The sequence below is a fragment of the Procambarus clarkii genome, chromosome 52 (genome assembly GCF_040958095.1).
Source record: "Procambarus clarkii isolate CNS0578487 chromosome 52, FALCON_Pclarkii_2.0, whole genome shotgun sequence".
NCBI classification, from domain to species: Eukaryota; Metazoa; Arthropoda; class Malacostraca; order Decapoda; family Cambaridae; genus Procambarus; species Procambarus clarkii.
The window spans coordinates 26,520,249-26,545,855 of record NC_091201.1 but is presented as its reverse complement, the minus strand read 5'-3'; the positions used below and the strand labels follow the sequence as shown (position 1 = coordinate 26,545,855).

Below are 25,607 nucleotides of genomic sequence, written 5' to 3'. Positions count from 1 at the left end.
TAAACAAAAATGACTTCTGCAACCCTACAGCAACCATGCCTGGTTGCAATTGTGTTAATATCAGTATGATGATCTGAGAGAATTGTGGATTACTTGGCAAGTACCCGATGCTTGCATATACCTTATGTAACCCTTGTTTTGTGTATTAATTTAACCTCTAACTATACATGCTGTGTATTACTTCCTGTAAAAGCTTTTCTGAAGGCAGAACACTAATATTTCAGTATCCCTTTAGTGGTAGAAGGATGATTGTACATGTATGCCTATCCTGTGTGCATGTGTAATTACCTTAGTTACAGGACGAGAGCTATGCTCGTAGTGTTCCATCCTCTCAGTAATCTTTGCCATGTAATGCTTTGAAACTACTGATGGTTTCGGTGTCCACCGCCTCCTTACTTAACTTGCTCCAACCATCTACCAGTCTATTTGCAAAACAAAGTTTCTAATATTTTTTCGGGCATCTCTGCATCCTGTTTGAAATTATGACCTCTTGTTCTTGAGTTTGTAATTTTCAAGAATTCCTCTGTCACTTTTGTTGATTCTTGTTACTATTTTGTATGTCGTGATCATATCTCCTCTTTCTTTTATCTTCTAGCCTTGGCATATTTTACACTTCTAGCCTCCTCCTCGTAGCTCTTATTTTTCAGTTATGTAAGCCATTTAGCAGTATGCCTTTGCACGTTTTCAGGTTTGTTGCTGTGCTTCTTGAGATATGGGCACCATATAACTGCTGCACATTCCAATTTTGGTGTCATAAATCATTTAGTTTCTCTGGTATTTCAACAGCAATGTACTTAAAACGAGATTCTCAAGTTGGAAAGTGCAACATAGACTTCTTACACAATGTCCTTCATGTGGTCCTTGTGTAATAGTTTACTATCCAGAACCACTCCTAGTTCTCTATAAGATCTTCAAAGCCTTTTCACATAATTTGTAGGTTGTGAGTGATCTATTTTCTCCTATTCCACATTCCATAATGTGGAATTTATTCACATTGAATTCCATCTGCCAAGCCTCTATACATTTACTGTATTTTATGCATGTCATCTTGAAGAGCATTCCAATTGTCTAAGTCTCTTATCTTCCCTATATAGCTTATCATCATCTGCAAACATGTTCATATAATTCTGTATTCCCTCTGGTAGATCAGTTACATAGAAAATGAATATTACTGGAGTTAGAAGTGAAGCCTGTGGGACTCCACTCTTAGCATTTCTTCAGTCTGATACAGTGCCTCTGACTACTGCCCACAGTTTCCCTGTCCGTCAGAAAAGTTTTCATCCATGTCGGAAGTCTTCCTACTCTTACTGATCTCAGTATATTTATAGTATCTGGGACACCACTTGCATGCCTCTATCCTACACTACAACCTAGAAAATGGTGGGATAATCCTGTGTGTGTGTGCGTGTGTGTGTGTGTGTGTAATTACCTAAGTGTAATTACCTAAGTGTAGTTACAGGATGAGAGCTACGCTCGTGGTGTCCCGTCTTCCCAGCACTCTTTGTCATATAACGCTTTGAAACTACTGACGGTCTTGGCCTCCACCACCTTCTCCCCTAACTTGTTCCAACCGTCTACCACTCTGTTTGCAAAAGTGAATTTTCTTATATTTCTTCGGCATCTGTGTTTAGCTAGTTTATATCTATGACCTCTTGTTCTTAACGTTCCAGGTCTCAAGAAATCTTCCCTGTCAATTTTATCATTTCCTGTTACTATTTTGTACGTAGTGATCATATCACCTCTTTTTCTTCTGTCTTCTAGTTTTGGCATGTTTAATGCTTCTAACCTCTCCTCGTAGCTCGTGTGTGTGTGTGTGTGTGTGTGTGTGTGTGTGTGTGTGTGTGTGTGTGTGTGTGTGTGTGTGTGTGTGTATGTGTGTGTGTGTGTGTTAATTTTGCGTGAGTGCACTTGTGTATTTTGTGCATATACACTAAAATATTTACCTGAATTTACCTGACAGCCACTACCTATCCAGTGGCCTCAATGGGGTCAGGAAGCTGGCGGCTTGTCAAAGGCCCCCTCATTTTTCACTGTGAATTACAGTATGTGACAAAACACTTATGTAGACTGTTTTCTTGTGTCAGTCTTCACAAGGATGGATAACAATCTTCAATACAATCTCTATATGTACTATATGTATGTTTATGTAAATCACCAGAATAAAACTTATCAAATAGAGCAGTTTGATTAATGTGATTAATTGTCATACTTTATCCACATATTAACTGTCTGTGGACACTTAACAGGCAGTTAAATTAACACACAAAAGTCCCCAAAATTTTTATTATATATATATATATATATATATATATATATATATATATATATATATATATATATATATATATATATATATATATATATGTATGTATGTATGTCGTACCTAGTAGCCAGAACACACTTCTTGGCCTACTATGCAAGGCCCGATTTGCCTAATAAGCCGAGTGATTTTCTTTATTTTCAATAAATTATTTCCAATTAGTTTATTTGAATTATTATTATTATATTATATTAAGAACATAAATTATTGAATTAGTTGTGTTAGTTTAGGTTAGGTTTAGATAGGTTAGGTTCGGCCGAGAGGACAGCATGCTGGACTTGTGATCCTGTGGTCCTGGGTTCGATCCCAGGCGCCGGAGAGAAACACTGGGCAGAGTTTCTTTCATCCTATGCTCCTGTTACCTAGCAGTAAAATAGGTACCTGGGTGTTAGTCGGCTGTCACAGGCTGCTTCCTGGGGGTGGAGGCCTGGTCGAGGACCGGGCCGCGGGGACACTAAAAAGCCCCGAAATCATCTCAAGATAAACTCAAGATAAGGTTGGTTAGGTTCGGTCATATATTTACATTAGTTTTAACTCAAATTTAAACAAATTAACTTATACATAATGAAATGGACAGATTTATCATTTCATAAGATAAAAATGAGAAAAATATATAAATTCAGGAAAACTTGGCTTATTAGGCAAATCGGGCCTTGCATAGTAGGCCGAGTACGACGTTCTGGCTACTAGGTACAACATATTATTATTATATATATATATATATATATATATATATATATATATATATATATACAGTATATATATATATATATATATATATATATATATATATATATATATATATATATATTAGATTAATAATCTTTGGACAACACCCACCAGTGGGACTCGAACCCAGAAAGCACAACTACCTTCCAGTAGCTGGCATAACTAGTATGCTTTAACCCACTACACCATCAGACCTTAAGGTCTGATGGTGTAGTGGGTTAAAGCATACTAGTTATGCCAGCTACTGGAAGGTAGTTGTGCTTTCTGGGTTCGAGTCCCACTGGTGGGTATTGTCCAAAGTTTATTAATCTTCACTTGTGGTTTATGCAAGTATAGGCTTATATATATAGATATCTATAGATATATAAATATGTATATAAATAATATTGCTTAAAGACATAGTTAAACAGGTCTTTTATGAAAATCTATTATACTGTTAGCTAAATGACTAGAGGAGTTGTGCATGAATGTGGATGGAATGTTCATTGAAAACCTTTAAGGCCAAATATGGACAATGAAAATGTGTGATTTAATTATCTGGTTGGGTCTTTAGCCTTTTCAAAATAGTGCATATATCCAGCAAATGTATCGATACAGTACTGTATTCATTCAAGCATCAGGCTAATACTGTTTCAGACTTACTTAGATACAAACAAATTTGAACCACAAATTTTAATGTTGTAATGGTTCCCTGAGTTCTGGTGAATTTATTATGACATTCTTTGTGGCTAAAAGCAGATGATCACATCACACATCCCACTATCAGCTCTCTCTCTCCTCTGATTCTTACTTGAATTTTGTTATAAAAATGCATCAGAGATCAGGAAGGCAAGAATATGGTGATCCATGTCTGCAACCTACACAGTTGGCATTAACCCATTTTGCTGCAATATCATATTTTGCAGCCAAAACAAATTAATTTAGAATTTTCTATTACGTAAATCTAACAGGGGAAAACACCTGTTCTTTCCAGCTGTCAAAAAATACGAATGTAATCTATATTACTGTACAGTATTAACATTATATAATACAAGCTCTGGTCTCTCCGATAATATTACTAAGTATGTAATGAGAACTACTGTATTGTTTTTTCTTAAATTAAGTGAAAACCATTTTCTTTTAATATCTTTAAAATACCCAAGAAATACTGATGTTTAACTACACTGTTGACAAAATTATTCACTTTGACTGCTAAGAATTTGTGATCATAATTTATAAGTGACACAAGAACACAAAGTAAAATCCAACAATGCAAAGTCAGCCTTGCATTGAAAATATAATCCTGATTTAGTGCACTAGATCAACAATAAACAAGCCCACCTTAGAGAAGGGGTGACGGGGATCATTATATGCATGTTGGAGGGAATTATGCCATATAAGTATAATTTGGAGTCTTTAAGGTTTAAGAGTACAGCTTGTGGTTAGTTCTAGGATTAGTTTGGCTAGGTTAGGATCAGGAGAAATGTTATGACAATTTTTTGGGTACTAGAATGCTTTAAATATCAGTGGTTAATCAGGTGGCTAAAGGTCTGAATTATTGTCAAAATAATGGGGGGGGGGAGCAAGCTGTTAGTGCGGATGAAGGAAAGTAGTGATGTCTGTCAATCAGGGTGAGGAGTACATCTGAAGATTAGGAAGAGGAACATGCTCAGGAGATGACCTGAAGGCCACCAGGTCAGGCTGGGAAGATGGATGGGTCTCTGAGAAGAATCCTGTAATTTTTGAGAAAATTGGTCAGGTAAGGAAGTATAATACACAGTAACCAAAGCCACTATAGTGAAGGCTTACTATTTTGGGTGGAAAGGTTAATGTAAAAATTAGTTGGAAGCCAAATTTTTGAACCGAGAGAGAAGATATACTTTCATGCTCGTTAATGCTAACAAATATGCACGTTGGTCATAGAGTTAAAAATACAACAAATACTTTGATTCAGATATCAGCTAGGCAGTAATATAAGCTTAACAGGAAGTGACAACTTTATACGATGATCTGGGTGGGAGACATAATGAAGATAATTACATTGGGTTCAAAATTGTGAGTATATGTTTTTTGTAAAGCAAATGAGATAGTGATTAAGACCTAACAAAAGAAGCAAAACAATACTGCACAATGATTGTGTGTATGACAGAGCACCCCATAGGCTTATGATATGCAGCTTATATCTGAAAATAATGAACCTTTACAGTAAGCAAGCACTTTAAACTGGGATTTTTTTTTTTAATGATGCATTACCCATTAGTTATACCTAGGGCGGAATTAGTTTTCAGAAATGTTGCATGCAATTTAAATTAGATAAAACTTTAGTCTCAATTTGTTCAAAATTATGCAATTTTAAAAACAATTAATATAGTTTAAATTCACCACTATGGACTCGAATTATAATTTAAAACACCCTTGTCCATGGAAGACAGAAGAAAATGTATATATGCTGGTTAGCATTGTATAAATGCTAAAATAAACAGAAAAAACTTCTGAAAATACATGTCAGCAGGTACCTAGTTGTATTAAAATCTAGCGACGAATGTAATGAAACACTTTTTTTTTGGTAGGCCCTAAGTAGCTCCCCAATGCTAGAGCCTGGTACCAGCCAAGCTTTGGTAGTCACAGCAGGCTCTCGTGAGTCACATACACCTACCACAGACTAGGACCCTAGTCTGCCCCTCCTCCCAACAAGGAGGCTACAAGGAGCAGAGAATCAGAAATCACCCCTATCTGACAGGACAAAAACCCACCAGAAAGATTCAGTGCTACAAAACAAGCAATTGTAACCTTGGTTCTAACAATGTACACACTTTGTTAACATGGCTGAATCATTGCTATTATACTCACTTCCCCCAGACAGCCACCCCAGCAACCTTGGGTTCCAGGCAGCCACCCCAGCAACCTGGGGTTCCAGGCAGCCACCCCAGCAACCTGGGGTTCCAGGCAGCCACCCCAGCAACCTTGGATTCCAGGCAGCCACCCCAGCAACCTTGGGTTCCAGGCAGCCACCCCAGCAACCTGGGGGTCCAGGCAGCCACCCCAGCAACCTGGGGTTCCAGGCAGCCACCCCAGCAACCTGGGGGTCCAGGCAGCCACCCCAGCAACCTGGGGGTCCAGGCAGCCACCCCAGCAACCTGGGGGTCCAGGCAGCCACCCCAGCAACCTGGGGGTCCAGGCAGCCACCCCAGCAACCTGGGGGTCCAGGCAGCCACCCCAGCAACCTGGGGGTCCAGGCAGCCACCCCAGCAACCTGGGGGTCCAGGCAGCCACCCCAGCAACCTGGGGGTCCAGGCAGTCAGCCAGCACAGTTATGGGCAGCCAAAAACAAAACAAAATAAAACTCCTCAGGAAGGGACAGGAAAAGGGTGGGTAACGAGGAGTCGCTGAAGACTCATCAGAAAGCGGCACTTCATTACATATAAATGGCGAATTTTTGGGAGGGTACCCTCAGCAGTGCCAAGATGCTCTGTCACAAGTCTCTCAATATGAGGCCACTGAAAACCAAAAACGAAAGGAAACCAAGATGGCCACAACAGATTGTTTAGAGAAATTGTGGAGATTGTGAAAAAAGAATAAGCCACAGTGGCCCCTACAGTGGTTGGTGATAACCCCCCCCCCCCCCCCCAATCAGATCAAAGACAGCAACACTGGGGTAAAAGACAGTGCCCGAGACAGCCAAATAGAAAGAGTACCACAAAATACTAAGCTAGACAGTGCTGCAGACAGCCAGGAAAGGCAGCATCCAGAGACAGCTGAGCTTTTTTCGAGAATACTGACCTTTCCTCTCTTATTCTGGAACCTTTAAGCCTGTTTTCCATGCACATGGGTATCCAAGCCCAATGTGGATCAGTGCAATTATGTTCTTCTATCGTTCCCCTTTATTAAAATATGTGGTTTATAGTTGTTTGAATTTTTATACAAAAAAGCAGGTGCTGATATTCATGTGCATGGCAGCCTTGGACCCCTAGGTTGCCAGGGCTGCCATCCAGTGGGGAGGGTGTGGAGCTAAGAAATTGGACCCAGACAATGGGTGTGTATAGACCATAGTTTTAATCCAGAATGCAACTGCTATCTAAACAGGTGCTCGTTTTGGTGTGCTCTACCATTCTGGTTTTTGTTTTTTGCAATTGCTACTGTTGTGGTCTAATAGGCCTAGAGTCACCTGCCTCTACTGAGGGGGGGGGGGCAGATTTTGGTATGTAGTAGTCTTGTGACCCGATAGGTGCTTGTGATTTGGTAAGAGCCTGTTGAGGTACAGTGCTCAGGATTGGAGGTGTTCAGGTGGGTAGCTCGAGGAGATAAATAAGGCAGTCATCTCTCAGAGGCATGCAAAAACAACAAATTCTTTTTATAAACAGAACTGCAGATAAATGGAATAAGTTTCAGGATAGGGTAGTGTATGCAAAATTCACTAGCAATTTTCACTTGTGTATTTATGATAAAATATAGACATATATTTTATGCCAGGCTCGGTGAGTAGAAGAACTCTCAGAACCCTCTCCAGGTATGCCCCAGGTAAAGAGCAGAAAACATGGGAAACCATCAGCACAGCTCTCTTCTGGTAACTACATATAGATAATACCACACACACACATATACAGTACAATACTGTATACCTGTAAACATATGCACTATAAATACTATACTGTATACTGTATACATACTCTACCATTAAAACTTATAATACAAAATTATTTTCTCTCTTATTTATCTAAAAATGAAGTTAAATTACTGGGAAAGAGACTGGAGGTTCTTTTGCAATCATTTACAATTCGAGCTAATGAACAGAAGAGTAGGCCTGCGTCTCAATAATGTGAAGTTGGGCGTGACAGGCCGACAATGGCTCCACTTCCTCATCGCCACCATTTCTCTCTGCAAAAATTGTACCAATGTGCATTTTTTGTATGTTAAGTGTCTATATGAATATATTTATAGTATTGCCATATGAGACTGCTGAATCGAATGATAAAATTAATTATTAAACGAAGGATCCAACCGAGCACTCTTCACATTCAACTGAAAACTACTAATCAATTATTCATTGGGGAACAACAAAAGTTGAATGGGTTGGAAGTACTACACTTCAATGGATTAACTATATTACAGAAAGGTAACTGAAGGGTTGAAGTTATTCATGTGATTCTATACAGCCCAACACACACACACACAAATAAGCATTGAATGTAATGAAATGCCTCCTTCTGGTAGGTCCTTGGAGGCTCCCTGGTGCAAACTACCTGGAGACCTCCACAAAATTCAATTCATGGCAGTCCCTTATGAGTCCTTACAATCCTACCAGGCACCAGAGGCCAAATCCTGGCCCACACTCTGAAGAGGTGTAGGGAACTTGAGGATTCTAGATCACTTGAATAAAGAAAAAGGTCACCAGAAGGGTGAGCAAAATAATACAATCAGCAAGGTAAACAAAACATGGAAAATGACACACTCACACAACCAAGTGAAGCAATTCACTCACTAATTAACCACACCTAACTACAGTACTCAGTTCCCAGCCTTGACCTGTCAGTCATTTAGCCAAGAATAAGGAAAACTGAAGCCCATGAAAAGGAGGGAGGGAGGGAGGGTGGGTCTAGGGAGCCACCAAGGACCCACGAGAAAGAGGCTTTTCATTATATTCAATGCAGGTTTTCTAGGAGAGCTCCTCTAAAAATTCCCTGGTGCTGTCACCACGGAGAATGATAAACAATGGGAACTTGCCTGGAGCTGGGAACTCGTCTGGAGCTGAGAATTGCAGACAGGAACCCCCCAAGTAGGAAGAATCAGCAACAAGTTACCCACCCCAATACCACACAAGCCCAGTGCAGATCAAGCAGATTCACTTATTAATGAGCCACTAGCAATCCATTAGACCACCAAAGCACCTAAACAAAAAACTAACGCAATATCCGAAAACAACCCGGACAGAGCCGTAAACTTATGGACATCATGGGCCCTGAGGGTAGACAGCAAGTGACTAAACTTGATGCCACTATAGAAGCCCAAAAAAGAATGGGCCCCCTGGAACAAAGGACCAAGGATACCAGTTCCACAGACAGCACATCATTAGTAATAAGGAGGTAAAAGAGGTAATGGCCAGAACTGGACACAAAAATGATGCCCCCCCTGTTGAACCAACCAATAAACAACCACCAAAGAACCCCTGCAGAAACCATTAATCCTTGCCAGAAAGGAAATCTTATTCCTTGCCAGAAAGGAAATCTTATTCCTTGCCAGAAAGGCAGAAGACTAAAAATGAAGACATCTAATCCAGGACAAAAAAGAATAACGATTATAAAAGTAGCAAACCTGGACTGAAGGGGTAACTGAAAACTTTTAGAGGAGAGAAGACCAAAAACCATGTCCAAAGACCAGGAGAGCACAGGACCGTGAACAAGCAGGTGGTGAAAAATGCCCAATACAATGATCAAAGCAGATTGAATGGACTGTTGACACCAAATGCTGTTGCATACAACCATGGCTCCGCCAAGCCCAAACAACATGAGGTGATTGAGAGGTTAAACTACAGAAATCAAGACAAAAATGACAAGATGACAGGCACAAACTAATGACAAGCAATGAAGAAAGAAAAAGATGGATGGAGTACTAAACCACCAATCTGCAGCTGTCCACAAGTCCCTGAGAAAACTTTGAGTCAGGAGAGCAGGTGGAGAAAAACTAAACGGGATTCAATCCAAAAAACAAAAATCAGACCACAAGGCTATGGAGACTGTAATGGGAAGAACTCACCACCCCCACCAAGCCTCGAATGTTCCCAAAATGGATTACTTCCCAGGCAGAGCCCCATGATCCATGCCAAACACTAGCAACAGAAAAGCATCTCCCTTGAGGGGAGGAAAACCATGCCTCAAAGTGAAACAGAGCAGCAGAACCTCAGAGGGAATCATCAGCTCAATTACCTCTGCAGCTGATCACAGAAGAGCCAGCCATAAAACAATGACCAAACCCCCATTCAAAGACAACAGGAAGCCGGAAAAGAATCATAACTGTCCGACCCGACACCCAAACATAAAATTCATGACTGAACTGGCTGGCATACTTAATGTAACAGAAAGATATGATGGAGTACCTCTTACAAATTTGCAAAGAAGCTACCAACAGACTTGAAAATTATGGTACTGTATTTTCATGTTTGTAATGTAATAGTGGACAGAATTGGAGGAAAAGCAGTGGCAGAAGAAATGTACAGGAAATGAGGAAATGGAAGAACAAAATAGTAAAATCAAAGATTAATGAAGGTATCTCCAGTCTCTTATGCCAGTAGTCTCTTACAATACAAAATACTGTATTTCTAAGTCATACAGTACAGTATTTAAAATTTTTGAAATACTGTATTGTATGGTACAGTATCTTTTTTTAAATCTTTAATCCACCCTCTCTCCCCTCCCTATAATGAGAACAAGTGGAATGAAAACATTGGATGTGATGAGTATGTAGGATGTAATGAGTCCATGGGGTGCAATGAACACATGAATTATAATGAATACAGAAGGGTAGATAATATACAAGATATTAAGATAAATCAAACCCTCCATTTAGCAATACCTTGGTAGCTCCCTTGCACCAGTGACCTAAATGAGTTCACAGACATTCCGCCTGCCAGATTTTAACGACTAGTTTACCCACCAAGAATACAACCCTTTCAAATAGTCTGGTCTTGCAACTGAGGAAATTAGAGAGAATCACTAATCTTTAACTTAAGCCATCACTGAGAAACTAGCCTTCAGAAACACACACACAAAATAATTGACATTAGACGTGGCCAACTCCCTCAAAGGTAAAATCGGGCACTGAATGTAGAGAAATGCCCCTTTTTCTGGTGGGGCCACTCAGGAGCATCCCATAGCTGGCTATAATACTGGGGCTGCCAAGCCCCAGTATTATAACAACTCCAGGTCTCCAACTCCAGTTATTATGAATAACTCCATGTCTATGTAATCTCGAGTCTATCAAGGGCCAGGCCCAGAATCTGGCTTGCTCTCTACAAGGTGAGGGAAGCTTGGGCAATTAAGAGTTCTACTCAAAATAAAGAACAACCCACTAGACAGATTAAGTAACACAAAATAAACTCCTACTTGAACAAAGAAATAAAACCTGCTGCAAACAAGCCAAATATTTGTTTTCATAGGTGAATAACCTTAATCTTAATGTACCCGACTGCCACCCAGTGGCAGCCCAGGCCACTCGGAATCCTGCCCAACCAACAATCTCACTCATGAGACACCAGAACTGATTCCCAAGTGCCCCACAGGAAAGAAGGGATCAGGCAGAAATGTAAACCTACCGAGGGACCCCCAGAAAAAGGCATTTCATTAAATTCAACACTTAATTTCTGGGAGGCACCCTCAGTAGCTTCTCAAGGTTTACATTCAATACAAAAGATGTAAAGGGCCCAAAAGTGGTACCTAAGTCAAACCCTGAACCTTGGGAAGATGGGAACATGCAAGAGAGCAGAATCTGGGATAGAGGAGCACCAGATGCATGTCAAATACCAAAGTTCCACATAAACAAGGCAAGGAAACACAACATCTAATAAGAAGTGAGATGCCAACATCTTGTTTTATCTAAAAAGCCGTTATTATTAGCCATTAACATTTAAAAAAAATCAAAGCAGCAAACTTAGGCACATCAGGAGAGAGAGAGAGAATAGACAGCTAGGTGGCTGGACTAGACCACCTTTGAAACATGAGACACTGAATAGACACGGTTTCAACGCAAACAAGAGTAGCGTGCAAATAATGCCCCATAGCAGCCACAGAACAAATAGTGTGGTGCACTCCCAGCCAGAAAAACTAGGTGTCAGAAATTAATGGGCTCCTTCAGGAAAGAAGAGATTTCCTTCATAGCCAAAAACAGCAGAAAACATTGACAGTTGAGAAAATTACCATGTCCAAAAAGAACAAAACCAAGCCTCTGGTAAAGAGCGTAATATTATTTTATTGTAAATAATAATAATACAATAACCTTTAATAGCTATTTCTTGAGCTAGCTTCACTAACTCAGGTGATTCCTTAATTAACACTTTTTTAATCTACATGAACTGGATGGGACACGAGCTGTGCACAGAACAAATATTTAATTCCTGGCACAAAGCTCCTGTTATTCACAAACATAGAAGTAAATGAATGGACTGATCATGCACAGAAGAAAAGTTTGGTTACTGGTTAGTGAAAATGCAGACTTACTCAACTGCCTTGCAATACACACACAAAAAAATTAATGAATGAAGCATAAACCCATTGCACAAGGAAAAAAATGTCTAAGGTTAATACAAACCATTTAACTGAGAGTAATGATAAAATATGAGAGAGATGGGCTGAAGGTTATTACTGTGTAGTCAGAACTGTCATTGTGGTGGCAATTCAACCTGTCCTCCTATAAAGAACGTCGCTTTTCGCTCATAAGCATTACATAAGGTCAAAAATTGTTGTACTAGAAAATGGAAGCTGCTCGCAAAAGTGATGTACTGTTCCGTTCTCCATTTTGGGTCCTCTGGTAAGTTAAGAGAGGACACTTTAAACAGAACAGTTTCTTGATGTTGGGAACCTTAGGTGGTTTCCTAAGGTTTCTGGGCAGTCAATACTTCCTTATCAGTAACTACAGCTCTTTATGCCCTGTCTTTCATATCTGGTGTACTAATTACATCTCTCAACATTTATTCTGAAAGTTGTGGATGGTACCAATAATTACCTCTTCAATGCATTACACTTGCCAACAACCCATAAAAGGTACAATAATTTCCCTTAATGTCTACAATTCAAATCTATATCTAGTTTTTATCAATGTCGCCCTTGACCTATATCCTTTCAATTTAAATAGGCTGACCTTGTTCATGTTGTCTGTTCGTCTCATTATCTTGTACATCATGATCATATTCCTTGTGTCTTCTCTCCTCAATGCTGCATACTTTAATAATGGTGTCACATTGCTAGTGTATATGGACTTAAAGCTTTCTTCTTTAGATTTTTAAATGCTGTTTTATGTACATCATCTTCTTACATACCGTTTACATTACCCTGTTTCAATTAGCTTTTGGTGCAAGTGTTGGGGGTTATCCCAGGTGTTTTTTTTTTTCTCTTTATTGTTTCTTACAAATGCTTTACCCTTGCAGTGAAGTTTCCTACAAGTCTTCTCTCTCTCTTAGCAGTCTTTATTACCTTATGCTTATTTGGATTGGATTCTAGCAGCCGTTTATCTGCCCAATCCTGATGTTTGTCAAGAACTTCCTGGAACACACTAGTTCTCCTCAGTTCTTAATCTCAATAACTTTGCATCACCTGCAAACACTGACACGTACGAACTCAATTCTTTTGGTATGTCATTTACATAAATTAGAGAGAAATGGTTCAAGGAGAGTCATGGGAAAACCCCACTCTATACTCCCCTCTGGCTAATGATTCTATTTCCTTTCAGTCAAGCACTACTTTACCCAGTTCAGTATCTTTCTTGTTATTCATAATTGTCTATCTTGTGAATCAGCCTTGTGTGAAAAACTGCATTTACAAGCTTTCTGGCACCCTAAGATGATGTAGTCAACCCATCCTTCATTCTCATACCTTATTTTGTGGACCTTGTCATATTATTTAATGAAGTTTGTTAAGCATGGTTTTCCCTCTCTAAATCAGTGTTGTCCCTCTGTTATCAAATATGCTCTCTCCACCTGGCCTCAGGCTGGGCTCGGGAGAACACCTCTCGGAACCCTCTCCAGGTATGCTCCAGGTAAGTATTCCACTATTAATTTCCTAGTATACTGTATGGGATGCAAATTAATAACACTGGTCAATAGTTTAGTGCTTCAAGTCTGTTCTTTTTCTTGAATATTGGTAATACGTACTCTATATTGGCTTCTTTCCAGATTTCTTAGAGCCTTCCTAGCTCCATTGTTATTCTGAAAAGTCTAGTTACAGGGATAACAGAATAATGGCAGTTTCCTTCAGTAACCATGATGATACCTTAATTCAATCCTCCTGCTTTTGCTACATCTAGGTGGAACGGTAGAGCGATGGTCTCGCTTCATGCAGGTCAGCGTTCAATCCCCGACCGTACAAGTGGCTGGGCACCATTCCTTCCCCCCCCCCTCCCCCTGTCCCATCCCAAATCCTTATCCTGAGCCCATCCAAGTGCTATGTAGTAGTAATCGCTTGGTGCTTTTACCTGATCAGTAACCTTGATCTAGTGCTGCTTTTGACTTATCACCTCTCCTTGAGCACCTGATTTCAGTTTTAAGACCTTGTGAAACCTCTTACTGACTTCTTCTTCTCACACTTCCTCTCTATACATGTAGCACTTTTGTAGTTACCAAGAGAGCAACTTGGCAAAGTGTGTGCTAGGTTGCACAAAAAATAAACTTTTGGATGTATTGAAAACACATTGTCTACATTTTGGGCTGAATGGAGTATTCTAAAGTGTCTCCCCAGCACCAGTATGGGATGGGAACCGCTGAGCAGAATACAGTATCTACATCTCCCGACTGCATAAGGTACTATCCAAAACTAAGAACAGGGAACAGGGTCTTGCTTTGGGAAGGTACCGAGTCTGATATCTGAGAAAGGTCATTTACAACTGATGAACACAATTCTTGTGCCCTGGAAATGCTGGCATTGCCTAATAGAACGACACAAGGAAAAAATTTAGATTTTCTCACTAATAAACGTGTAGCATTACTATGACATGAATGTACACACTGATTTTGTGTAAATGGGAAACCGTACTGGGGTTATGATGTATTATGAATAGTAACTACATCTAAACAAGCTTTGAAGACAGGAAAGTATCTCTTCCCATTTGTCAGAGCCAGGATGCATCAAGCATTTACATGTCCCATTATGAAACCTGTACATCTTTTGTCAATCATGGTGGCTTAGTCTGTACTTATTAAGCAGTTTTAAGTTCTCTGAAATTTCCCAACCCAAAGTTATTATTGTTAGACAACCTCATAGCACTTTGGAACTCATAAACTGTCCAATAAATGTAAGCTAAGCTGCTATGATGGAAGAAAGATGCACAGATATATGCTGTATGTAAATGTTTGACGAGTCCTGGCCCAGGACATCAGTGAACCAGACTAATATAAATCAAGTCAGTGAGAATACAGTTATAACAGACACCGAGTCACAATAACATGGCTGAAGATATGATGACCAAACCACAAACTAGAAGATGAAGAAACGATGAGGTTTCAGTCAGTCCTGGACCTTTATCAAGTCCATTGTGATGTGATCACAATCAACTTGATAATGGCCCAGGACAGACCGTAACGTCGTCGTCGTCGTCTCTTCATCTTCTAGTGTGGGGTTTGGTCATCATACAGTTATAACCTTCCTTTGTAATGCAAACCACACATAATTATGGAATAAGGTGCAAAGAAGTCCATTTTTTCCAATCTCTGAACTGTTTCACTATTGATATTGGTACTACTAGAGCATTTCTTTAAATATACGCCTTCAAAATATAAGATGAAAGGTATTTATTCGCATGACATTAATTTTTGAACAAAGGAACATTGTAAATTAACTGTATAACTAGCATGAGACAGGAAATGACAAGGTAGAAAGATGGTCCCAGGCAAGGGTTTGTTAGTATGGAGTTGGAGAGGTTAGGAACTTTGGGAGATTTTAATCCATAGACGATGGTTTGCATCATACAATGAATTTTCCTTCACACAGGATGAATATACCTAATGTCATAAGACATTTTTGTTACAGAAATTTAAGGAAATTATATGCTTACAAATCCCTATAATCACCAAGATTTAATTGGGAGATATAAATATCTCTGCCTATTAATTCCAAATAAAATTATAAATCTTATGATACACCAAAAAAAAACTTAACTAGAAGAATTTTAGTGAATGTGACACCATCATACCAAAAAATATTTATTAAAAAAATATTAAGCAGACCATTTTTGGGATATGATTTTATTAACCTACATTTATTGAATGTTTTCTCTAAATCCTACAAGAAAATAAAACAGAATATTCAGGTGCAACTGTATAAAATTTCAGAAACTGATATCAGTATCAGAATTTAAGTAATTTAAAATCCTGTAAATCCTCTGAATATTATTATTGTTTTTTAATTTTAATACTTTCAACTCATTTGAATGATTTTTTTACATAAAAAATGCATGAAGGTGTCCCAGAGTCGAGAGATTTGTGCACTCCGAGGGTTAAACTACATTGAAAAACATGAAACTTTACTCGAAGTGAAAACTAATTTGTCTAAAGAATGCCGAGCGATACTTCAGATATCAATTAAGTGAAAAAAAAAAAAAAAAAAATTGCTGCAAATGTAATACTGTGCATAATATACTTGCAGATAGGAATAAACAGTTACATATTTACTTATAGATTCCCATACTATGACTGATGGCGCATTTATAAATATTAACGTTACTTAAACAGCCAAATGCTGTAGCGTCAATAAATTAATGAAAATGTAATACCAAAATATTAGAATTAACTTAGAATACAAACACAGAACTAACAGAATACAAACACATTTACAATTTGATTATTTTTGGGTGTTTTAGTAAAGTTGTGTCCAAGCAGAGTTGCCAAGTTCCTGGGAATTATAGTGAAGTAACTCAGGGGACAGAGGAGATCTTGGTCCAGGATTACAAGCTTACCTCTAGAACATGCCAACAGGCTTCAAGATTCAGAAATACAAATATTTTGTCAAATATTGACAAAACGTGGCCGTCTAAGCCCAATATTTTTGGTTTATGCTTGTTGTACCTGTGTTAGAAGGGGCTGACACTTAAGAAATTTGTTGGCACTTTTCACATGGAATTTAGAAGGTAACTTGCAGATGGTAAACCACTAAGTCTCTTCATGAATAGTGTAGACTTGAGCAAAAATACCATGCTCAAGTAGTAACATATGGAGAGAGGAAGTAAGAACCGAGAACACAGGAGTTCATAAGAATGTCATTATAAATTAAAAAAAAATATAAGTAAATAAATACGGACAGAAATGCTTGAAAAGGCTAAGTAAGGAAATGTTTCCATAAGGCATTTCTAAATGCATGAAACTAATGTTTTATATAATATAGTGAAAGGAGATTCTGCATCAGCCACACTGCTACTGTATATCTAGCAAAAAGTTATAGATGGGATAACACAAATTAATAAAACTATCAACAAAAGAATGTACATAAAACAAACACATCAACTTTGCTGAAGTTCACTCTGTGTAAAGACTTATTACAGACTATAAACTGACTAGACTTTTGTAATACATTATTGTAAATGGACATGGCTTTGGTATCAAATTTTTCTACTTTAAAAATTCTAAGCTGACATCTTGTCATCTACTGACAAAAATCTCTCTTAGAAGCATTGGCCAGTATTTTGATCCTGTGATAAAAAGTCACTCTCTTGTGTAGCTGCAGAAATTACAATTTGTCTGATAAGACAAGTTCATACCATCTTTGTCTCTGCGAGGAGGAAGGAGACAGAGAATAGCAAGGGCCATAGTTGCGTGCCACGCAGAGTGAACATAGTAGTAGTTGTCGTGGGTCTCCAAGAAGGCGTAACATATGAGCCCTGTAACAGCCAACAGGACTCCAGGGAGGAGACACGTCAACCAGTACTGCTTTGCCGGGTAGCATCCGTGTTGAAGTTTGCAATGCCAAACCTGTGAGAAACAAACAACACTGAAGGATATTACAATATCTTGACTGAAAACATCAAATATCAAAGTTCAAACATATATAATAATTTGTATAGGTGCAAAAGTAAATTATCATATGGTAAGACAATTTACTTATAATACATTCATATTACAACTATATGAAGACAAATAAAAATAAACATTTAATGAAAAATCAGCAAAGCATGAACAGTAAAGTACCAAAGCACTACCCAGCACAGGGCAAATCTCCCACAGAGAGAAACATGAAAACTTCAGAAAAGAGATCACTGGGTTTATCATACAGCTCTATCTCAAGAGAGATTTAAGGGGGGGCTTTAGCTCAGAAAATAATCCTGGAAATAAAAACAACACTCACCCAAGACGATGCCATGATAAAGAATGCCGAGGCTGAAGGGACAACAAACACCCACAACCCTGTCCGGTCATACTCTACTCCGAGGGCAACAATCTGTAACCACAGCAAACATTACATTCAATTTGTATGCGAATAAGTAAAATTTAAATAGCACTGTCTTATTAACACGAGTCAATCCTTCTTTTCTGATAAATAACTGGAAAACTTTTTTGAAACCATGAAACAATCAAATCAAATGTGTTAGCAATGATGCCTGGTCAGAGACCGGGTCACTGGGACGTTGATCCTCGGAATCGTCAAAATGTAAATTATCAAAAGGTATGATTTAAGGTGACTATGTTCCACAAAAAAATTTGTATACTGTAATGGAAAAATTAAGCACAGCATTACATTCTATTCTAAAATCAGCACAAGAACAAACAATACTGTACAATGTAACTTTTTTCTATCTATCTCAACACACACTAGAAGCTGTCTGAAACTAGAAGCTGAAGGCTACATATAATGATTTCAATGTAGTTTTGGCATTTGTGTTTGAAAGGTTGCCTCAGTTTCTTCCCAAACTATGTAGTTGTGCCCACTAAATTCACTAATAATCACATCAGGATATATTTATTTATGCCCCATCAACATAGGTATCATTTTGAATTCTCACTACCTCAATTGGGGAGCAGGGAGACAGTGTAGATAGGTTATCCCCCCTGAAACTTACTCAAATCTCATCTAGGCTTAGCAAAGATCAAAATCCAACTAAATCAATCTATTTTTTGAGACCTTATCTCATTGCAAGGTTCCATTGTTTAACCAGTCTCTGGTTATTATATAGCCACTTCGCTAGTTTCAGTATGTCACTGGCTAACATTCAGGCTCATGGGTTTTGGCACTCTAATAGGGTGTTCATGGTTTTGTACTTGATCAGTATGCCTAAGCAGCACTGTGCTTGCATGGCAGTGGGTCATTTGACCCAGTGCTGCCCATTCCTATCCTGTCCTACTTCCTGTAAGTTTGTGGTTGAGTGTTGAAATGCTGTGTGAATGACAGGATTGGCATGTCAGATGCCCCATCTGGTGACAAGTATGTGGTACCAGCCAGTAATTCTGCCTGGTAGTGATTATTTACATAGGTTCAGCATTGCAAATGTGATCCATGCAGTTGCTTGTTTCGGGGCACAGTAACTTTCTGGTATTACTACGGTAATCCGTAAGCCCCAAACTCCTCTTTCCCTTTACTGAGTGGAGTAGATTCTGGTACTGGTCTCTGAAAGATTCTTGTGACTCTTTAAAGCCTAGTGTGTTACCATAGGTTTGACAGCTGTACTAGTGGGTATCTCAAGGAGCTCCCAAGGATTCCAGTATAAAGAGGCCTTACATTATATTAAACCCTGTTATTATGCTATAGGGAGCAGATTCCTCAGTAGAGACTTGAATTAGACTTGCCACTGTCTTCTTTACCATTTTTTTTTACAAACGAGGTCATTTGCAAAGATATTAACCAGACATGACGACAAGATCAAGAGAGCCTAGTGCAGATATAAGAGTCCCAGGGCACCATAAGGACACTAGCTCAGGGAGCATCAACGGAGCTTTGGAAAATTTGTAAAGAAAAGTGTGTTGGACCAACCAAGCCAATTTGAATCTCCAGGTTGACAATGAAATTAACAAGAATATGCCATGATAAAGAACATCTGGAAACTTACTGCAAATAAAATCCAGTCCCCATCTAGGCATATGCATGGCACTTCCCGCCACACACTGAAACTACGATGTTGCTACAACGTTCGAACAAGTTTTAACACCTAACCAGTTATAACAACCAATATAGCAAGTTGTAACAACGTTCTAATACGTCATAAACACGTTAAGCCAAGATGTAACAACTTTATTACAAGCTGTAACAAGCAGAAAATAGACAGTTACAGTTTGTGTTTCCAGGGTTAAAACTAATGATACATACTGTATAAGTACTATGCTCTAACCATACTATTTTCACTTACCAGAGCACCAGCAACATGCAGGAATGAGTACAGAGAGTGTGGGAGATCTGCCATCGCGATGAGAGTTACCCAGAATGAAAATATGGCCGAGTAGAAATCACAGAATTGCATGACACTGAGGCGCATGAGACAAAAGTTGTATGCCTCCTGGTCACAGGCATGGTAGAACTGTAAGAAGAATACAACTTTATGAGCATATGTTGCACAATCTGAGAAATTTATTAGAAAAGTCAATTTACATATACAAAAAAAAAAAAAAAATATAGAGCACAAAGTGTAATGAAACACGACTTTCTGGGCCCGGCCTCAATAGCTTCCCTGAAATTACTCTCTAAACGTTCAGATTAGTTAGTGCTAGGTACCAGTGAAAACTTATTGCCTACCTCTTCCTTTTGCCTTCTCTGAGGTGTGGAGTAAATAATGATCAGAGATCAACCCAAAACTGAGGTAATCCACCCAAAAATGCAATGAAAGGTGTCCACAAGACACCAACACTCCCTCCTATAAATGTTCCCGGGGGGTGGAAAAAAAAAACAATCGAACTACCAACAAATTTAAATTATTCAATAAGCGACCCCAGCAACTCCCCCCCCCCCCTCTTCATCCATCCCCAAGTGGCAGAGGGGCCACTGCCAGCCTATCGTAATGAACAGCTACAAGGAAGCAGGTAGAGACAGAGTGGAACAGCAAGCTAATCTGCCCAAACCTAGTAAAGGCAATTGCATTACACTCAATGCTTTATGTTTGGGTTTCCCCTCAGTAGCTTTGTAGCACTTTCTTCCCACAGCACCTCAAATGAGGAGATCTGAAACCAAACAAAAAATCTGAAAACATAAATAGGAATAATAGTAAAGGAGGGTGGGATTCATTGGAGACAGGGACTCATCACCTGGTAGAGAAGCAGCAGACACTTACGGTACTAATTAAATGACTGAAGCCAAGGTCAGGCAAGAAAAGGGAGATAGTGCACTACACTATTTCCACCTTCCCTATTGGTGCACCAGAAACCTAGTATCCTAGCAGACAGGGTAGGCTGAATATCAACAGACAACAGACTCATTGGAGCTGCCAGCACTGCTTATCTCCAAACATCATGGGTATGAGAGAAATGGGCTGGCTGAGCTTTATGACCAATCAGAACATCTGCTTGAAGCAGGCCATAAAACAGGGCAGCCTAATACTGCATGAGGATGGAAGAAGAAGAGAACATAATACTTACAGAGGAAGAGACTGATTGGAGCGCCCTCTGTAGGCAAATTGAACCACACTGAGGCAATATTCTAATGAAGACAGTGCTGAACACCAGAATAAAGGGACATGAATCCAATCCAATCCAAACCATCTCTAATTCTTTTACTGTAAAAAAGCCTGCTGCAACACCAGCAATCACAAACCTTGTTGTGGCAGCTTGAGACAAAGCTTTAACCGAGACGCTATGCGCTTGTGAACAACTCGAGGGATGAATCCAGTGAATGCAGTAGAATTCAACTTCTTAAAAGCTCAAAGAGAAAAACAAACAGATCCAAGATCTCCAACTGGGCTCCTGGCATTATTCACAGACTGGTCACAGAATCAGCACAGCACTGACAAAATCAGGGTACAGGGCAGTAGCTAACAAAGATATACTGAAGAAAGCAAAGGAGGGGCCCAAAAAGGAAGACACTAAAGACAGTCACGTCCAGTACCAGAGTGTGACAAGAGGAAGTCTACTTCCTAATAGACAACAAAGCGTTATCTGCAATTTAGAAAGAATGCAGCAGCATACCCAAACAAGGTTAGGATAAGGCCAAATTTGACTGCAAAGTCTTTGAAGTAAAGGCACATCTGAACATGCAATTTTAACCTCAACTTAAAACCTTTAACTTAAAAGGGGATATAGAATATCAACTTCCCAAAAAGAACAGGCCCTCTGGACTGAGGACTAGACTCCAGAATGGGTGAAATAGTGGGAAATTCGAAACTTGCTTGCATGTAGATTTATCGAAGATGGATTCACTAACAATGTCATATATAAAATGATTCCCCCTTAGTCCCATGCTAGTGAGTTCAATTTGTTAATATAGTACTATTGTAACACAACATATAATAATTTTAAAATTAAAACTAATGAAAAGGAAATTTGGTGTGGATTCCAATTTTTATAGAAACATAACACATTTCCAAAGTTATCAATTACTGTTTTCTGATTCACATACAAGTGGTGCACTTTAACATCAAATAATGTAATTAGTATAGTGTAAACATACTGTAATAACAGACTCATAGGGTAATATACATTATATTATTCCTCTTTAATATTTAAACCTAAATGAGTAATGTTGGAAGTAAAAATAGAAAAAAGACTAGTTAAGTTATACTGAACAGTACAGTACTACATTACCGTAGAGAAGACCATGGTGAACGCATAAACAATGGCTTCGGCAAAATATCTTCGCTTTACAGCAAGGACTATGGCTGGCAGGAAGAAGAGATTAGACAATGTGAGTAACAATGTCGCAAGAAGGAGCTCCCAATTCGGTGTAGCCTGAGAACTGTCCGTACATCCCCATCCACGGTAACCTGGCATAAAAGATTAAAATATTATCACAATCAAATTATATTCAAGAGTTAATTTTTTTAAATTAAAACTAAGAGTTCAATAGGATTATCCTTAACAGTCCAATATTCATTTTGCAAGTTAAGTGCTTTTATACCACAGAAGCCTATTTAGAAGCTACATTTTTAGCAGGAACAGGCTGAAGCTAAAGTTACCTGTGGATAAGAGATTCCATATGTTCTATTGTTTTGATGATTAATATATCTACTTGCTGTGAGAACATGTTTCAAATGCAAGTCAGCAGAGGAACATATGATCACTGAAGAAGTAGTGTTCTTTAGAATGGTACACTTATTGTGACATGTCTGCTGTCTCAACACCTTGAATTGGAATAGGTATCTAATGGTTTCCACATAGTTGGCTAAAGCAGGGAACTTTAAAAATACTGTAGTGGGTAGCCGACATCTCTCTGGTGGGCAGCCAATTTCTCTCTGGCATTAATGAATTTGCTGAAATGACAGGCAGCATAGGTTGGTGATTAAGATGACTCACCAAGCATGGTCCACTACAATGGCACAAATTTTAGGCTGAGCAGGCTGAGAAAAACACTTCATAATACCTTCAGAAATGCAACTTGCAGGGAAGCACCGGAAACAATATATGGTGAAAACCAGCTGGGAGATCGGATGCTACGAAACAGACTATAAACTCAAGACAATCCCCGACCTGAGAACACACAGTAAAGGATGGTACGTATAAGCCTCTACAGGAGCTAAGAGCTGAAAAAAACCACAGCACCCTCATTAGAGTATTGGTACTATAGCCCACAACAACAAAGAGGCTCTGTCGAGGTACTTCAAGAGGAGAAAACACAAAGGGCAAACTCCTAACCCCTCTCAAGGAAGATAACCTTTACCAAAGACAGGGGCAACTCCAGTAACGCCTGTAGAAGATACATGTAGCCACACGCAGTTGAGGCAAACAAAGACTCAAAAGTTACAAAACAGTGTAGCCGAACAAATAGGGATATGAAGCTGAAATGAACAAGCAGCAGCACAAGTCCTTGCACAGAACAGTCCAAAATGGAAAGCCAATGCTTAGCTGGGTTGTAAAGCCTCAATAGCAGTAGGGTACTAGTGGGACTGCCATCTCGTGGTGAGCAGCATTGCTAACTAGTGGTTGGTTCTGGAAGAGACCAGATATAGTTTGCATCAGGGTTACTGATGATTTCCATACAGTTGCTTGTTTTGGTGCACAATATTTATGTAGGGTTGTTCTTTCAGCCTGGGCTGATCTACATATCCCTAGACTCCCTTTGCCTCTGTTGAGGGTGTCAACTTCTGGTACTGGCCTCTGGTAGATGTTCATGTTTTTAAGAGCCTCGTGAGGTGCCAAAGGCTGGCAGGCTGGTAATATGGTATGAATTTGTAAGTAAAATGCATCACGATTTCAAAGTGTAATGTTTGTAATACAGGGTATAAGGCATGCTTTTAAAAGAAACTAACCTGCATCACAAACACATGTGGAGAAAATGAATCCCCCAGATATATACTGGAAGCAAGAACCATATCTGCCACACTTTCCTTGAAGACATGAAGCTGAAGTTACGCTGAACACCACAGTCGTGTCATTCACACTACACTCCACCATTTCACTGTAAAATAAAAATAAAAGAACAGAGTGAAATCAAATGATTTTTTTCATACCAGTGCCTAAGAGGCTTGCCTATGCATAATTCTAATTGCAAAACAACAATATGTATCTATTCCCTATGAGTATAAACAAAAATTCCAAAACAGCAGTCATAGGAGACTGGAAAATAAATATATATATTGTAGTTTTATTTTTTGCATTTACATACAGATACCTTACATTTGAATATACAATTTTTCATGTGAAAAAATAAACAGCGTTGAATGTAATGAAACGCCCTTTTCTTGGTGATCCCAGGTGACTGTGAAGCTAACTCGTTGAGATAACTTTCCAGTCACATCAGTCTTAGGCCTACCAGGGGCCTAGTCCCAGAAATTACTTCCTAACACAGATGCACAGAGAGCAAGGGATTGTTATGATCACCCTCACTGGGAAAGCAAATAGAAAAGTAGGCAAGACAATACATAAAATTCCATGGTTCATATGAAAACGAAGTACAAAAATTGCCAACAGCCTTTGGGATGCCTTTCATAATCTTCATGGCAAGTTCACTTCTGTAGTGGGGTTGATCTCTGATCCTCACCCATTTCCCACCTCATGGAAGGTGCAATACAGTGTGAAAAGGTATACCTGGAGTATACTTAGAGTGAGTTCTGAGAGTTGCTTGTGTGAAGACTTGATCTAGAAGGCAGGAGCAGTCTGTAGGTCGCAATTTTCACAGAAGTCTGAGATGTCCAACATTTATTTTCCTACAGTCCCAATACCATGAGTAAAGAGAGCTACCAAGAGAGCCTATCCAAAAAGAGGGGGCAATTATTTAGAAATCCAGATTCTTTGTGAATCTGGATTGAGTCCAGAGCAATATGATACATATTTTGAAGCTGCTGTTGTATTATTTTGTTAATTATGTGCAAAAAAGTAAATAGTCGCGATAAATTTAGTCACCTCATGTAAACGTTAGCCAGAATTTTTAGATGAGGACATACTCAAGTACATATTAGTCTGAATAAATGTTACCCTTGAGGCTCCAAAAAGAGAATAAAAATAAGCAACTATGATGAATGTCATTATTATTACTGTACTGTATATAGTTTTTGCACTTCATGCAGAAGAAATGTACAGGTGTAATGTAAAAACAAACCTGGTATTAGTAAGATAACATGCTGGGATAAGCGTCAGGTACCACGGCCCAGGTTCTGGGAAAGGTATTAGGACCATTGTAGCTGCATCATTCAGACTAGAAGTGTTGACTAGTAGACTGTGGCCACGAGTACACTGACCGCTTGCATCTGGTGCCTCACGTACTCCAAGAGCCACACATCCAGCTACACTAAAATTGTGTGTACTTATGTTCTGCAATGAATA

At 39.0% G+C, this 25,607-nt stretch overlaps 1 protein-coding gene across 2 annotated transcripts in view; it reads right to left on the bottom strand.

The window, feature by feature from the left end:
* Positions 1–4,474: 4,474 nt before the first annotated feature.
* The window catches only part of LOC123763622 (post-GPI attachment to proteins factor 6), a 36,147-nt gene continuing 15,014 nt past the window's right edge, over positions 4,475–25,607 (bottom strand). The window contains exons 10-17 of one of the 2 annotated variants that reach the window (XM_045750859.2): positions 25,384–25,595; positions 24,095–24,243; positions 22,434–22,612; positions 20,054–20,221; positions 18,061–18,153; positions 17,477–17,687; positions 7,801–7,903; positions 4,475–4,761 (exon numbers count right to left, since the gene is read on the bottom strand). In XM_045750859.2, the coding sequence (XP_045606815.2) occupies positions 7,809–7,903; positions 17,477–17,687; positions 18,061–18,153; positions 20,054–20,221; positions 22,434–22,612; positions 24,095–24,243; positions 25,384–25,595 (1,107 nt within the window). In that variant the 3' untranslated portion in view covers positions 4,475–4,761; positions 7,801–7,808. The remainder of the gene's footprint in view (positions 4,762–7,800; positions 7,904–17,476; positions 17,688–18,060; positions 18,154–20,053; positions 20,222–22,433; positions 22,613–24,094; positions 24,244–25,383; positions 25,596–25,607) is intronic. The other variant, XM_045750856.2, reaches the window with a different exon arrangement.